At 36.9% G+C, this 17,477-nt stretch overlaps 1 protein-coding gene across 1 annotated transcript; it reads left to right on the top strand.

Annotated features, from left to right (window-relative positions):
• The first annotated feature begins 2,881 nt into the window (after positions 1–2,881).
• Positions 2,882–15,779, top strand: LOC115425518 (probable isoprenylcysteine alpha-carbonyl methylesterase ICME). Its single transcript, XM_030143146.1, has 9 exons — positions 2,882–3,028; positions 3,698–3,720; positions 3,846–3,995; positions 5,295–5,415; positions 5,526–5,738; positions 5,899–5,982; positions 7,305–7,446; positions 13,752–13,914; positions 15,099–15,779. Coding segments are annotated over exons 2-9 (1,110 nt in total). The 5' UTR covers positions 2,882–3,028; positions 3,698–3,718; the 3' UTR covers positions 15,334–15,779.
• The last annotated feature ends 1,698 nt before the right edge of the window (positions 15,780–17,477 follow it).

The raw sequence follows: 17,477 nt of genomic DNA, 5'->3' as shown, positions 1-17,477 counted from the left end.
TAATAGCTGTTAGATATCAGTGCATAGTAACACACCACATTTCACTGCCGGTAACGGTGATGGCGTTGTAACATTTCAAATGGTAATTTATTAGGTTACCTGTTACTGGAAAACAGTAATGACACTAGTAATGCCACTATTTTTAAAGCCGTTATTCCCAACACTGGTCATGACCTTTGACCTTGAGTGACCTTGAAAGGTCAAATGAATGTCAATTAATGTCTTTAAATATGCCGTTGGACTACAAGACCCTTAGTCCTATGTTTTTTTGTTTCTTATAGTGTGGGATGCTTCTCCGTAGTTCCACATTCAGAGCTCAGAGCACATTCAGCATGTCTTCACATTTCAACAGAACAGTTGTTCACAGTGACGACCCACGTCTGAACAACAGTGTGGGTTATTTTCAGTCACTGCACAAATTACAGATATGAGCAAAAAAGGTAAAAACAACAAAAGCCACTGATTCTGTTCAAATGGAACCTGCTGTAATATAAATGTTCCATGAAGCTGCAACAATGCTATACTACAGTTTTGGTTTAGGAGTAAAATATTTTATAAAATGTGTCTAGGAAAGGGCTAAAATAAGAAAGAGAATCAAAACAAACACAGGAGTTACAAACACTGGTCCACACACTGTGTTGTTCGGCCACATCCATCCCAAAGCCTGGCAGTGGTTTACAGCATCACCTGGCTCATGGCACCGTTTCCCTCCTCCCAAACTCATTTGTTCAACTGCAGGTGGTTGACAAATGACTGTAAAATGTAAACCCATGTTCTCGTTTATTGTGCTGCAACACCAGGCTTCCTTTTTGAAGGAAATATACGATGATGGTGTCTCTGCTCTCACTGGTTCACAGCATTTTTAGACATTATATAAATACAGATGCAGAAATGATGGTTTTAGAAAGATAAGATAAGATAAGATAAGATAAGATAAGACAAGAAAGACAGACAGAAACATTCAAAAGTTAAACAGGAAATATAAAAGATAATCTTCTATTCATGTTTCTTGTTGTGTACATTTATATTATAGACATATTTATGTTAACACAGTTTTCCATAACAGCAGTGGTACAATACTGGCTTGTGTGCATCAGCTGTTAGAATCTGAACACCAGTATCCATCCAATAATTCCCTAAAGGATAATAAACGTCTTAAATGTACATGAGAAATGCTGTGAATGTAGAGCCCAGTGTTCAGAACAGGCTGACTCTGCTCACACTGCCAGCCCAACGCCTGACTTTGCACTCATCGAACGCTTTCGTTTCCACTGCGGCTTCTGAAAAAAAAAAAAACCCACCTGGGACTCCCCACATCGTGGCAGATGGAGGAACAACCACACACCCACTCAGGGGCTGGAAGCTCTGCTCCGTGGGGCCAAATACAACAATAACCCTGGTCAGCACTCGTACTCTACTCTGCTTTCCATGAATTTGCAATGTTTGAGGCCAAGGTTTTCCACGGTCGTGACCATGAGAACCACTGTCCACAACTGTGAATGAACACAGGATGATTTATTCATACAGAACTGTATAATGTGTTCTCTATGTGGGGCCATAGATGTGCACTGAATTATATCAATTTGAGGTTTCCATTAGTGTATGAAGGAGCAGAATGACAGTTCAGCACATTTAATCCATCCTCTTCAAACATAAATACATATTTAAGGAGATATATGTTTGGCTTTGTTTTTTTATTTATTTATTTTCAACGACCTCATTTTTGTGCAGTACTTGAATACCCTTGTTGTCTTTTGTTTAATCTCCTGTAACAGGCTTTGGTCTTGCCGTTTGTCTTAAATAAATGAAACTACAATTAAATGTACATTTGATAGACTTTTTCTTCCCTCTGCTGGACACATGGTGGTACTACCAGTAACTGCTCTAGAATAGAATAGAATAGAATAGAATAGAATAGAATAGAATAGAATAGAATAGAATAGAATAGAACAGGCTTTATTGTTATTACACCAGTTGTGCAACGAAATTGTTGACAAATAGAAGGTGGTAGGAAATATGGCAGTTTAGACAGATTAGAAAGGATTAATATTACTTTCCAAAGACAATTATAACTAACTGAAGGGACTAAAAAAATTCAAATAAGCACAAAAATTGACGAAATCTTTTTTGGAATAGAATAGAATAGCTTTATTGTATTTGTAACAAGTACAACAATGTTAAAATTGCATTAATTGAATAAAGTTGTTTTTCACCTTCTGTCTTCTAAAACAATCTTGGTCAATCACTAAAGTATATCTCTATATACTGATATATGTATGGATATTACATTGTAAAATATGTGAATGTATTAAAAAAAAAAAAATTCACTATAAATAAAATCTGGATGTTCAGACAAATGCAATTTCCTTTCGTTCACTTGATAAAATAAAAATATAGGTTACATAAAACTGACAAATGGTACATTTACTAAGACTTTACTCCGATCATCATCATCCTTTGTTGACCATCGATTATTAATTTGTAATGAAAATACACTATGATAATTAAAACAAGCCAAATAAGACATTTCTAACTCCGTTACTGGGTTTAATTAAATACAACACTAACAATTTCCGGTGCTTTGCTGTAACAAAGACAACAACAACAAGATAATTATCCGTAAGCATCTACTTTGGTCGTCTACAGCCTATTCACAAACCTCCTCCATCAAAGCCTAATGAGAATAACAATACAAACAAGCGGCAAAAAGTGACATATTTAACTATAAATTATGCGTCAGAGGGATGAATTGTGTGCAAGTCTACAACTAACAAGACACAGTGTTATTTACTTGTAAAACCGGAAGCTGCAGAGTTTCGACGACATAGCCGGAAGTGGGTGAAGTATTCATCTCTACTGTATTCATCTTTGTTGATGTCAGGTCGACACCGTACCGGCTTCTGAAGGACAGGCAGATGCTTCTGACGGATTTTGGCAGCTTCTGTTTATAATAACCAACATTATAAACAGTCATACTCACTGGGACTTCGACAGCGACATTAAAAAAGCATTAAGTTGTTATATCGTGGTATGTTGCATTCTCTTCCGGTGTTTTCTTCACCATTCCGGCATTTTCAGAAGCAGTTCAGAGCTAATAAGCTACATATAACAAACAGGAAAACAGAGCTAAACCAAATACCACAGCCACCTTCAATGTCCCTGTGCTTTTATATAGAACTGTATGTTTTTGTGTTTAAAAAAAAAAAAAAATGAAATTGTGCCGAAATTGAGAATTAGCTCTGCCTTAAGTGAAGAAAGTTCAAATCAGGTGCCAGGAACGTTTTTTTGTACATTTCTGTATAACACAAACCTGCTGAAGCCTGTGTTTTAGTGGGTTCTGTTGTGGTGTTTTGTCACTTTTTCTGTCGAGTAGAAGCTAAACGGATGAAATCAATTATCTGTTTGACATCGTGTTAGTTTATAAAATGACAGTAGGGGGTGCTCTGGCATAAATGTGAAATAAGTAGGTACCACTTTCATAAAGGCACCATTCATTAACTCTTAATACTATTACAATATTATCTACTAATGTTTTCATATACAACTGTTAAACCCCTTATTTCTACTAAAACCTTCCCTACAGTACCCTCCTCTTATCCAGTGTATAAATGACCCATCACTCTAAGTGTTTATGATAATTTATTACAATATGTTGTGCTGTTTCTCATTACTTATATTTTGTTTCTTTTCATTTCAGCCTCCCAGTGTCAATTACAACATGTAAGAGCCGCTCAAACTCTAAGGAGTATGAATTTAGCAGATTGGATGAATCCTATCATTTGTATGTTAATTTGTGTGTGTGTGTGTGTGTGTGTGTGTGTGTGTGTGTGTGTTTCTTTGTGAAGGTCAGGGCTGAAGTATCACATGTCTCTGCCGGTGGCGGTGGGCGTCCTGCTGGTGGGCCTGCCCTACTCCATCTCTGTAACTGCTCAGTGGTTGTATGGTTGGCCCAACAAGCCTGGATATAAGAAGTACATTGAAGCTCTAAAACCAAGGTAATTTAGAGTTTGATGAATTTTATTTCAGAACCATTGATACTCACTGTGTCCAAACCCTGTATATTTTGTTCATATTATAATTCCTGTGGCCTTTTATTTTTGAAGGATGCTTTCTTTGAACATACACATGTTATTCATTGATAATTATTTCCTATTGACTTGTGTTGATTTCTTGGAGACATTGGTATAGATTTCACTTGACCGTCAGCATTAAACTAGAGCTGCAGCTATCAGTTATTTTTGTGGTCAATTAATCTGTTATTTTATTTGCTCAATTTGAAACAGTAAACAACTTGTCCTTTATTCCAGAACTAACTGAAACAACCACAAAAGTATTAAAAGTAAAAGGATATATTAAAAAAAAATATGCATAGAAATAACAACAGTATAAAAGTATATATAAAACTAGAAGCACTCGGAGAGCACAGACCTCCGCCAAGGCAGATTAGTGCCCGAATTTGGATGAAAATTTCAGGAAATGTTGATACTGGCACAAGGAACAAATGATTAAATTTTGGTGGTGATCGGAGGGGGGGGGGCACTGATCTGCCTTGGCGGAGGTCTGCACTGTCTTTTCTAGAAAAGCACTCGTAGAGCGCAGACCTCTGCCAAGGCAGATCAGTGCCCCACCCCCCACCCCCGATCACCACTAAAATTTAATCATTTATTCCTTGTGCCAGTATCAGCATTTCCTGAAATTTTCATCCAAATCCGTCCATAACTTTTTGAGTTATCTTGCACACAAACAGACAGACAAACAGACAAACCAATGCCAACAAAAACATAACCTCCTTGGCGGAGGTAAATATCTATAGATATAAACAACAAACCAGTCCAATGGCATCTATAAACAATGTCAATGCATTGTCAACACATTTGAAAAAACTTCAACAAAACTCACTAAGTTACTAACAACTTAAGATATAACTAACATACAACTTAATATTTGTAATGTTTGTGTTTGAGCTTCAAAGTTTAGAAGAGTAAGTGATGGTTCCAATGGAGGAAAGTCAACATAGAGACATTTTCTGCCTTTTTGTTCTCATCTCTTCTGTTGTTTGTGGTGATCCTGGCGTCATGTGTGTCAGTAAGCATCCCTGATAAACACAACAGTGGAACCAATGTTTAACAGCCGAGAAATTAAGGAAACAAAGCTTTGATTCAGGAAAATTGTTGTGGAATAATTTCTTTAATCAGGTTAATCGATTAATCGATTATTCATTTCTGCTCTAGATGACATAGATTGACCTTCCTTTTATTGGGGTTAGTTTATTAACCTTGTACTGTTTTCTTTAGGCGAATCTACTGTTTGGCCAGAGCAGTGTTGGAGTCACTCAAATACCTGCAGTACGGGAGACTTTACTTTAGGTGGAAGTCATGGTACAAGGATGATGAAAACCGTAAGCATTATGAAAAGGTGTGTATACAAAATGACACAATATCTGTTATCATTGTGTGTGTCTTTGTTTATTATTTCTTCACCTGTTGACTTGACTTCAAAAATAAGCACTTTTATTTACATTACAGGGTATTACCTTCGGCCGCCGAAGCAACAAACTGGACTTGTACCATCCCCCTAAGATGGACAGAAGTGGAGATCAACCATCGCCGGTTGTTGTTTTCATCTATGGTGGTGCGTGGGGTTCAGGTGAACGGTCCATTTACTGTCTGTTGGCCAGACACATGGCTGAAGAACTGAGTGCCACTATCATCTGTCCGGACTACTGCACTTATCCAAACGTAAGGGTTTCAGAACGGTCAAATGTGTGGTTTATTAACATGTATACATGAAAATATGAACAGCTGTTTTAGCTATTGTCTGAGATTAGAGATGACATAACAGATACAAACTGGTCATGTAGTGGTTTGTGGACTGACCGCTGCTTTAACCTGATTCCAGGGGAACGTCTTAGGGATGGTCCAGGACATCGCAGACTGTTTAGTTTGGGCCAAAGAGAACACACAGAAGTACAACTTCAATCAAGTAAGAAACCTATCATTATCCTCATTCCATAATTACCCACCCCATACACAAATAGACAAAAGTAAGCGGGTTACCCACCATACCATGGGCTACCTGTACCATCGCACCGATATATATATATATATATATATATATATATATATATATATATAAAACATTACAATGCAATATTTATGCCCACGTAGTTTATTAACATCAATATTTCCTTAAAGTTTAATGGTAGATTTTTCTTCCTCAGTGAGATGTGAAGAAAGTAGATGGTTAGTTGTGGTAGAAAATTATTATTTACAGTCAGAGCATGAAAAATATTTTAGAAATTTAGAGGTAGAACATTTAAAATCATAGTCATGGACAAAATAAAAATCAGTGTTGAGAGAAATGAAGTCAAAACCATCTATGAGGCATTTTGGAATCAAAGATAACAATTTAAACCAAACTAACTAATGCAATGATATTTATCCCAATATAAAACTATATTATGACATTAGCCATTATTGTTTTGTATCCCAGACCCCTGTTAGAAAAGAAAGACCTGAATTCAACATGTCCACATACTTTTGTCTATCTGTGTATGAGTTAGACAATTATGATATGAGGATAACCATTTTTGATATATTCTTTGAAAATTAGGTCCAATTTTCCACATTCATGTACATGCTTGTGTTAGTTTAGCTGCTGTTGCACACTGCGGAAAGCATTATGAAATCTGACAGCAAGCTGTAATGTCCAATTTTACTGAAACTCTGACTGGATCGACTTAAAAAAGTGATTAATACATATATATGTCATGACGTTAACATATTATGTCTGTAAGGAACCACGTTCTGGTTACAAAAGCAACATAATTTTCTCTAAATCTTTGCAAGGTTTCTTGACGTGTCCTTTGCCGTAACACTAATTACAAACTCAAATCCATTGTTTTGTATTTTAAATATAATAAATTACATTTCACATCACACTCTTTTAAATTTCTGAGTCTATATTATATATCAATGTTCAGTACATGACTATTGTGGCAACATGGTATGTACTTATTTATACAAGTGAACATAATGCTAATTTTATGGCCTATTATCCCTATTTCAAGATAATAACAATTAAGATTAAATGATTATATACCCATGTAACTGCTGTAGGACATGGTCATGTGACCACAACGGAACAATCTTTCACAATTGTTTGTTTAATCTTAAAGAGAAGACACCGTTTGTGTTAAAATGTGGTTAATGTGTTTAAACCTTTTGACCGTCATTCTGTAATTACACATCTACAAACAAAATGAATAGCGTGTAATTGGAAATCTTGTTCTTTTTCATTGACAGGACAACATAGTGTTAATGGGCCATTCAGCTGGTGCACATCTGTGTGCTTTGACCACACTGTTTCTCACTGATACAAGAGACGAACTGTTCATAGAAACGAGCAAACAACAGAGCATCGCACAGGCAATTAGAGGAGTTATTGGTAAGTGGTGCAGCTAGACCTGCAACATTCACACTTTTACTGCCTTCTGCAGCTGCAAAAAAACAAATAAATAAAACTGTAGCATGTAACACTCAGCCTGTTTACGTGACCATAAAACCCTGATAAATGTCATTAATCAGATAATTGTAATAATCTGATCTGATGCGTTCACATGCCCTTCAGAAATGTGATAATCGTAAAACCCCGATTTAGACGTTTCAGTCCATTATTGGATTTCTGTCAGAGTTCGTACGTACGTAATGACGTAGAATTAAACTTCTTCTTATTGTGTTCAACTCATGTTTGACTATGTAACTTCAGTTTTCTACAATTTTAATCATTTTTCTCCATGTTCAGATGTAACAGAGCTAAATAAATCAGATTAACCTGTATACATGCATGGAGACATGGGACTATTGGGGACAAATCCAGGCGTGTTAATCTGATTTGTTATAATCAGATTACTGCTGTTATCTGATAAATCAGATTAAACTGTTTACATGATCAATAATAATCTGATAACTCCAGAAATCTGATAATGATGGGAGTATTAGTGTGAATGTAAACGGGCTCAGTGACAAGAAAAATACTTCTGTTATATATTTTGTTGACTTGTGTATTAGATAATGCCTGCACTGTTCAGACTTAGAGAAATGACTGTTTTATCTGGTCATCTGTCAGTGTTTAAACATATTTATCTGACTTATTTCTATACCAGTCAGTCTTAACGTTCCCGCCACTGACAGGTGGAGTGTTGATAATGTCGATTATCTCATGGCATCATTTCATGGGTGGGATACATCAGGCGGCAAGTGATTATTCAGTCTTTAACCCACAAAGACCCAAACTTCCACCTTTAACCTAAACCATCTACTGATGTAACTGTTTAATACCTGTTGACCCACTAATCTTATCAATACATGTAAATAATTGGTGTAAAATACAGTTTGTCATTTTTTCATGGTCATCAGATATGACCCATTTGGATGTTCAGAGGCTCCGTAGTTACAGTGGAAACACTGTCATCTTCTACAACATTGATTCACTAGTAAAACCCATGGACCTGAATCAGTGACAGTGGATGGACACACTGGGTTTATGCTCAGTTAATGAGAGATTTACTGACAAACATCTCTTTTTCTTCAGTTTTCTCTGTTTTTGATACAATAAGCCTCAACTTAAATCTGAGCTTTTATGAATATCTACACGATTAGTTAATTAACTACAGGAAAATGCATGATTTACACTGAAAAACAGAAAATACAGAGGATAATATTTGAGTAAATGGTGATAGATCACTTAAAGGAGTGATATTTTGCTTTTTTAAATGGAACTAGAAGCACTCGGAGAGCGCAGACCTCCGCCAAGGCTGATCAGTGGCCCCCCCCCGTGGGCCCCCCCACGCCAAGGAGGTTATGTTTTTGCCAGGGTTTGTTTGTCTGTCTGTCTGTCTGTCCGTTAGTGTGCAACATAACTCAAAAAGTTATGGACAGATTTTGATGAAATTTTGTGGTCTGCACCCCCCCCGTGGGCCCCCCCACCCCCGATCACCACCAAAATTTAATCATTTCTTCCTTATCCCATTTCCAACAAACCCTGAAAATTTCATCAAAATCTGTCCATAACTTTTTGAGTTATGTTGCACACAGACAGACAGACAGACAGACAGACAAACAAACCCTGGCAAAAACATAACCTCCTTGGCGGAGGTAATTATGCATTTTCAAACATTTCCCTGTGGTCTACATAAACTGTAAATGCTCTGCTTGGGTCTGAATTCTTCATTAATTCAACTCCACAGGACCATCTTCAACCCTATTTCTGAGTAATGACACCAGAAAGGTCATTTTGAGTGCTGGCCCTTTAAATGCACATGACACCGGCCCCTCCAGGTTGTTGGCTGTGCTGCTCTGTCCTGTTCAACCAACAACTGAACATTTTAGGTAAGCGGCTAGAAGTCTGGACGTATTTTCAGTATGGATTACAACTGCTGCTGCTGACAAACAATTATGTTGTACTCTGAGAAATGTTCGTCGAAAGTCTTGACCTTATATGTGCAAATGTCGTGACGTAGCTAGTTATAGACATGACAAATTAAGCAGGAATTGAAACAGGTTGTAGAAATCCACTCGATTTTTACTGGAATGTATATAAAGATAGCTTTGCAGCACCTGGTGTCACAACGGGGGGAAAAGAGAGGACTCAAATGCTCGGTACTGAAGGGAAAAAATAACATTTATTTAACAAAAAAAATGAAAACAACACAACAGAAAACCTAACACAAGAGCAAAATCAGAGTCCAAAATAAAAAAAACATACAAAACCTGAAAAAGAGTCTGTGGATGAATATGAACAAATGTCCGGGCTATGGAAAGGAGTAAGGAGAAAATGGACCAGCGCTGCATGGCTGCAAACCTAATCCTTAAATAGGCCAATGGTAATTGGCTGCAGCCACGCAGCGCCAGCAGGTGAGTCTGATGATGATAATGATTATGACAAAGGAAGAGCTGAGGGTCACACAGGCACAAACCATGACCACAAGGGAGGAGCAAAGAGTCACACAGGCACAGATCCACAACCAAGAGGGAGGAGCCGAGAGTCACACAGGCACAGATCCTGACACCTGGAGGGTTAAAATTCAAATTTTATGAACTGTTAGGTTGTAAATACACAACTAAATGAACCAAGGACTAATAAAAGTGGGTTTGGCAAAATATGACCCCTTTAAGAAAGGTTAAATATAGTGAAATTTGGGAATTGTCACAAAAGTACAACTGGGCAGGGTGTTTGTGTAGCGGTAGTGTTCGTGTGTTGTGTTAAACATGACCAGACAGAGACCAAACCACTTCTGACACTGGCCGTTTATTCCTTGCAGGAGAGTATACAGTCAGTCTCATCAGAAACACCCAAACATGGTCTCACACTGTGAAGCAAGGAGACAGAGCAGCAAAACTGTTCTATTTAGTTTTAAAAGGAACATAAAATAGACACTACGCATACCTGGCAGGAGAGTATAGAGTCAGTCTCATCAGAAACACTCAAACGTGCTCTCACACTGTGAAGCTGAAATTAAAAAATGCAAGTTAGCTAACACACCACATACTAATTATGCTACGAACAAAGTAAAAAAACATTGTCACTCTCACACAAGAATATGCTCGACTGATAAGGAGCTACGCGTTATAAAAATATAACAACGACAAACAACCACTTAGATATAAAATTAAGATGAATGATACAAAATAATGACTGAACTGACAATGTGTGTACTCACCAGGGAGACAGCGTGGGACTCCTATTTTTAGGGCCTTTTGCCCTGGGGTGGGGTTACATCCTGCATCACTGATGTGTTTGATGCAGGTTCTTGTGTAGGGGCGGTGTCATAATTCGGTTATCCCCTAACCCTAAAGGGAGCAGGTCTTTTCGTACCCTGGATGTTTGGAGCATGAGACGGTTCACACCCGGCCTGGACGTTTCGAACCCTGGAATAAAGACGTTTTGGGCCAGACTTGGTGCACTGATAAACACGTAAATACAAGAAATATGTAGATGTGTACAACAGAGAGATGGTTTGTCATTGTCAGTCTAAGGAGGATTTCATGTGTCACTCTTCTTCTGAACTAATTAATGTAAACACCATCTTATTAATAATTATAGAAGTACAGGTTAGGTTTCTAACCAATTCCTTATTCAACCTTACTAAAATTATTAACATTTTATTTTCACATGACAGATTTGACATGTATCATGATTGAAATCCAACCTCAATTTGTTGATAAGATGAACAGTTTCATTAGTTTGTCCCCCAGTAACTTTGAAAGTAGCATTTCAGTGAGCTTGGTACATGTCACTTGTGATGTAGATGTCATGATCTTGAAATGAATATAATTTATCTTATACATATATAGAATATCTTCTTCTAAACTTATTAATGTAAACATTAATGTACTGAGTTTAAAATGTGCTATGCCATGAAGGAAGCATCAAAATCACTGTAAAATTGTATAGCTGAGTGACAGAGTTTTGTTTTGTTTTGTTTTGTTTTTTTGGGGGGGGGGCTTACAGAGATTACCCCTTGCCACCCTCACCAGATGATAAGAAACCATGCTAATTACGCTGAGTAGGTCTTGACAGGGGATACGAACCATCCAGACTTCAGGTGCAAACCGGAGGAAGCAAACCGCCAGGGTGCGAAATGTCTGGTGACCTCAATGACGCAGGACGTAACCCCGCCCCCAGGCGAACTGCCCCAAAAAACAGAAGTCCTGAGGCAGCGCAGCAAAACAGTTGTTATCTCCCCAGGGTATTCGACCCTAGTCAGCAGGGGTGCTGCGTTATTTGACAATAAAATAAAATTGTAATTAATAAACTAAACAGTGTGTCAGGTGGCAAGTGGAATCACACATGCTCTATATCAACCCTGTTCCACTTGCGCAGGTCTTGAAAAGTATGGAATTTTGTATGTAAGTCTTAAAGGGGTCATTTTGCTAAACCCATTTTTATTAGTTTTTGGTACATTTATTTGTGTATTTGGACTCTAATAGTTCAAAAAGTTTGAATTTGAACCCTCCAGGTGCTGCAACGCTATCTTTATATTCATTTTGGAAAAAATGAATTTGGATTTCTACAACCTGTTTTAATTCCTGCTTAATTTGTTACATCTATAACTAGGGTTGTCTCAATCCAACCTAAAGATCGGTATCGGCTGCCGATCTGGCATTTTTTACAAGATCACATCGGATCAGATTTAGTCACGAGATTGGGCCAATCCGGGCCTGGTTCGGGGGAGGGGCAAACTTCCTGCTCCCTCAAATTAAAGTTTTCGAAGGTAGGGAAAAGGAAAATTAGCAGGGGGCTTAGAGGAATTTGTAGAATGCCTATAAGTTTCACTTTCATTTTATGGTCCAGTAGTGATGTGTGAGTCAGATTTTTTTCAACCCGTGGGGCTTTTGTGGAATTATTTGACCCGACCCAACCCATCCAGCAAATAAACCGACATTCTTTTGACCCAGCCTGCAAGTAACCTACTGATCCACGCATCACTAATGTACAGCGTGGTATGCACCCCCATATAATCTCTGGACGGACCTGTCGATTGACCAGCTATAGCAGTGGCAAACATACAGCCCATGGGCCAAAACTGGCCCGCCAAAGGTTCTAATTTGTCTCACAGTTTGAATTTGGAAAGTGCAAAAATTATACTAAAGTTATTCAGAGTCAAATGTGTCATACTTGTTTTAGTTCAGGTTCCACATTCAGCCCAATTGTGAGCTCAAGTAAAATAGTAGCATCACAACCTATAAATAATGACTCCAAATTTAAATCCAAATTTCATTGTAAAAAGTCAGTATTATATCAGTATCGGCAAAACTAGTCCTAAAGAAATTGGATCGGATCGAAAGCAAAAAAAATCCAGATCGGGACATTACTATCTATATTTAATTATGTCACAACATTTGCACACATAAGGTCAAGACTTCCTTGTCAGCAGCAGCAGTTGTAGTCCATACTGAAAATATGTCCAAGCTTCCAGTCACTTACCTAAAATGTTTAGTTAGTTGTTGTAGTAGTAGTTGTAGTTGTAGAGCAGCACAGTCAACAACCTGGATGGCGTGGGGTCATGTGCATTTAAAGGGCCAGTGCTCAAAACGGCCTTTCTGGTGTCATTACTCAGAAATAGGGTTGAAGATGGACCTGTGGAGTTGAATTAATGAAGAATTCAGACCCAAGCACAGCATTTACAGTTTATGGAAACCACAGGGAGATGTTTGAAAATGCATAATTCCATTTTAAAAAAGCAAAATATCACTCCTTTAATAAAGTATGGAAAAATGTTTCTCTCATAGTGGAATTTTAGATTATGGTCAAAGCAGCATAATCTTGTGAGATAAGAAATACAGGAATTTTTTAAAAAAAACTTCATATGATTTCACTAACCGATCGGTACTGCATTGATTCTGGTGAAACTTGTTTGTGTGACGTTCATGCACTTTTGTGATTTTCATGTTTTGACAGTGTTTCTGTCAGTAAAACATCATTTACTGTGAATTATGCATTCATTCATTCATACATTTATTAAAATGAAATTTTGTACTGCACACAACAGGTACAATCTCAGCCAGAAAAGAAGGCACACAAGTATAAAAATACATAAAGTCAAAGTTGATGTGAAATGGGCAGTGGAAGGGTCTGTGAAGGCCATTGGGCTGATGTCATGACCATTTCAGGTTTCAGCGGTTCCAATGATGACTGTAGTGTTTAAATTCTTTAGGAGATGCTCTGTTCATGTGTTTGTTCCTGAACAGGTCTGAGTGGTGTGTACAACATCATGGACCATTATGAGCATGAGCAGAGACGAGCGGTTGAGTACGTCTCCACAATGCACAAAGCCATGAATGGAGTGGAGAACTTCCCCTACTACTCACCTACACACCTACTGAGGATGCTCAGTCAGGACAAACTCAACAGGTGTGACAGCAACGCACCACCTACAGCTCAAACCACAAGTCCATTCATCCACTCCAATCCATTCAAAACTATTCCATTACAATTTTCCTGAATTGAAGCTTTGTTTCCTTCATTTCTCTGCTGTTAAACATTGGTTCCACTGTTGTGTTTCACACGGACGCTTATTGTGACGCACATGACGCAAGGATCAACACACAGTTGGATGTTAGTTCCATGTTCAGTTGGTAGAAGTTAGTAAGTTGGATCCAAATGTGTTGAAGACTGACCTGACAGATTGTTTATAGATGTCATTGGGCTGGTTTGGTGTTATTTATATCTGTAGATATTTTATACATACTTTTATACTGTTGTTATTGTTGATGTTTCTATATAGATATTTTTTATATATCCTTTTACTTTTATACTTTTTGTGGTTGTTTCAGCTGGTTCTGGAATAAAGGACAAGTTTTCAGACGTGTCTTTTCCACATTTTTCTGTTTTTTTTGTCTATTCAAATAATCATTTAATTGAATCAAAGAAAATAGTGGATCGATTAATCAATAGTTGCTTTTCCATTGACCCTCAAATTGTGCAAATATAACTTGCACGTAAAAATTTACCTAATGGAAAAATTACAATTTCGCCAAAACTCTCGTTTTTGGATCAAAAGATTTTGCGCTGGCAGGAGGTGGTTTTCGGACGTAGTGCAAATGTTATATCATGCAAAACTGCAATGGAAAGACCTTTTTCTACAACTAGAGTCATGCGAATAAAAATGACCGTATGCTGATGGACAAGCGAAGAAAAGTTTTAAAAGAAATATGGCACGATGTGTGGACACAACAGGAAACCGAATCATTTTTTAATTTAGCATGGGATAGAGGGGTGATATATATAATAATAATAATGAATATATCTGTAAATCAACACGATATTTACGTTCATCGGCATGTTTATGGAATGGTTTCTCATGTCATCTCGCGATAATAAACAAACAAATCATTGCATTTGTGATTTATTGGAATAACCGACATTACGCATTTCTGATTTTTCGACATTTAGTTAATATTGGTAAAGTTTTGCACATATGGCCAATGAAAAAGTGACTAATTTCAAAAATAATTGATAACTGCGGCTCTAGGGTGATGTTCCCTCTGGTCATTGTTTGTGCAGGTTTTGACTGATCTCCATTCTGTATCTTCCAGGGTGCCTCCATTTGCATTGCTTCATGGGACCAATGACATCATCGTTCCAGTGGAATCTTCTATAAGGTTCTCGGAGCTGCTGACATCGCTGTCACTGAAGGTGTCTCTGTACCTGCTGCCGGGCGTCGACCACACGGAAATGGTCACGGACCTGATGGCGTTGGACAGACGCTTCTATCATCCCATCTACAGCTGCATCAAACAGGAGTACAGGAAGCTCCAGGGAGTCTGTTGACGTCCCATCAGCCCCAGCACTGGCACCACTGACCTTCTCATCTCATATTCACTGATTGTGCCATTGATCTGTTTACTGTATCTGATCTAATACCTCAACATTAATCACATTTACCTGTGATGTTACTTTATTCTTTGGAGTTGTGATAGCATAATCACCTTTTTTTATGTAACTGATTTCAGAAGTTTGACTTTTCATCTTGATTATTTCAGCATTAGTTTTGTTTTTTGGCATGAAATGATTCCGATCACAGTCTAGTGAAATAAGTTAATGTGAAGTGAAATTGAACAGGAAGCATTTGAACAGTGTTATGACCAAGGTCAGTGTATCTTGTGGTAATTGGATTTTCTTTTCAGAAACAAAAGAAAAACTGGTGGTTAATTGATTTTCATTTTAATATAGAAGAATTAAAATTGAATTTAATTATTTTTTCTTTTTCAGTGTCAGAACAGATAAACCAAATTAAAAAAAAAAAAAACGGATTGGTTTTTGTTTTCTCCTTCTAATAATGAAAAATGGATGTTTTTGGTCAGTTTTTCCATTTCTGTCAGGTAGTAACTGTTTTTTGTTATTATAAAGAGAAAACAAAAATCAGTCCATTTTTAAGGTTTATCCATTTTGACACTGAAAAAGAAAAACACCTTGAAATTAAATTTTAATTCTTCTATTTTAAAAGAAAAATCAATTAACCACTAGTTTTTCTTTAGTTTCTGAAAGAAAATCCAATTACCACAAGATACACAGACCAACCACGATAATGATTCCATTTGAAGTCTGTTTGTGCTTATAAGCCTCTACTTTACCACAATAAGGTTTTAATACATTCATCAACTTGCTTATTTATATTTAATTACACCTTTATTTATCATTGTTTGGAATCACTGTTTATGGAAGTATAGACACATTAATTCTTGTCTGAAGCCTTTGTCTCACTGACTTCATATTTTTCACACACAAATCACAAATATTTGATTCACTACTTCCTTACTAGATTATAATACGTCCAAATCCCCCTGACACTGGTCTAATGGAACTAAGTATTTCAATCTATATTTGTACTTTACTTTATCCTTCACTACATCTGAGAGTCAAATGCTTTACATTTACTCTACTGCATTTATTACAGTAACATTAGTTGCTATGTTGTATTATTTAAGATTTACCTACCCAAGAGAAATTAAAATAAGCACCACCACCACTATGTACAGTAACATCCAGGATAATCCAGGGACGTGTTAAAAGACTGTTTTGATAAATACATCCATCATATAAACACATCAGTACATTAATAGTGCAATTATAAAACACTGACTGAAACACTGGTAACTACTCATTGTATATTTTAATGGGGTTTTTCTTGGAAGCATTTCTTTTTATACTGTTGCTACATTTGCGGTAGTAAAACATCCGTGTTTTCCCTCATTACTACTACTACCAGAATGTATTGGACCACATTTTTTTTTACATTTAAAAACAGAGGGAGACATGAATTTACATGACAGTGCCCAACTACCTTTAAAAGAAATATGGTGCTGTTTCATTATCATTTACATTACTGAACTAAGATTTATGTTGTTGACAAATAACATGAAAACTGGGAAGATTTACGACTTCACAAAAACATAAAAGAAACACAGGCATAAGACAATACAGTGAAAGTTCATCACCACTTTTCTATACGTAAAAGAGAATCCAGCATCTGTAAAGTGTGTTTTACTATATGTGTTATTGAAAAAAAAAACTAATTTTCTCAATGTGCTATGAGAATATCTAATTAGGAAAAACAATCTGGAAACAGCATTGCAATAACAGGTATCGCAAGGTCTTGTTGGAGGGTTTTTATATTGAATTAGTGCAGAAAATCAGACCTAATACCAGGATTTAAACAGGTGGCTTGTGACCTAAAAAATGGGGTCACTGACTCATTCCAAGAGGGTTGTAAAAAGTTTAGTTAAAAAATAAACAGTTTGAAGTTTTTTCATGGATTTCTGATGTTCTAATTTTAATGTGAAAGTGTGATCCTGGGTTAAATATGAATTTACAGACGTTAATAAAACTAGTTCCATTGTCCCTGTAGGTCAGCGTCATGTTCTATCTGAATCAATCCCCAGTTGTCATGAGGTTGTCAGGTTCTGTCTCTATGT

The sequence above is a fragment of the Sphaeramia orbicularis genome, chromosome 9, assembly GCF_902148855.1.
Source record: "Sphaeramia orbicularis chromosome 9, fSphaOr1.1, whole genome shotgun sequence".
Taxonomy (NCBI): domain Eukaryota; kingdom Metazoa; phylum Chordata; class Actinopteri; order Kurtiformes; family Apogonidae; genus Sphaeramia; species Sphaeramia orbicularis.
This window is presented reverse-complemented; position numbering and strand designations above follow the sequence as displayed.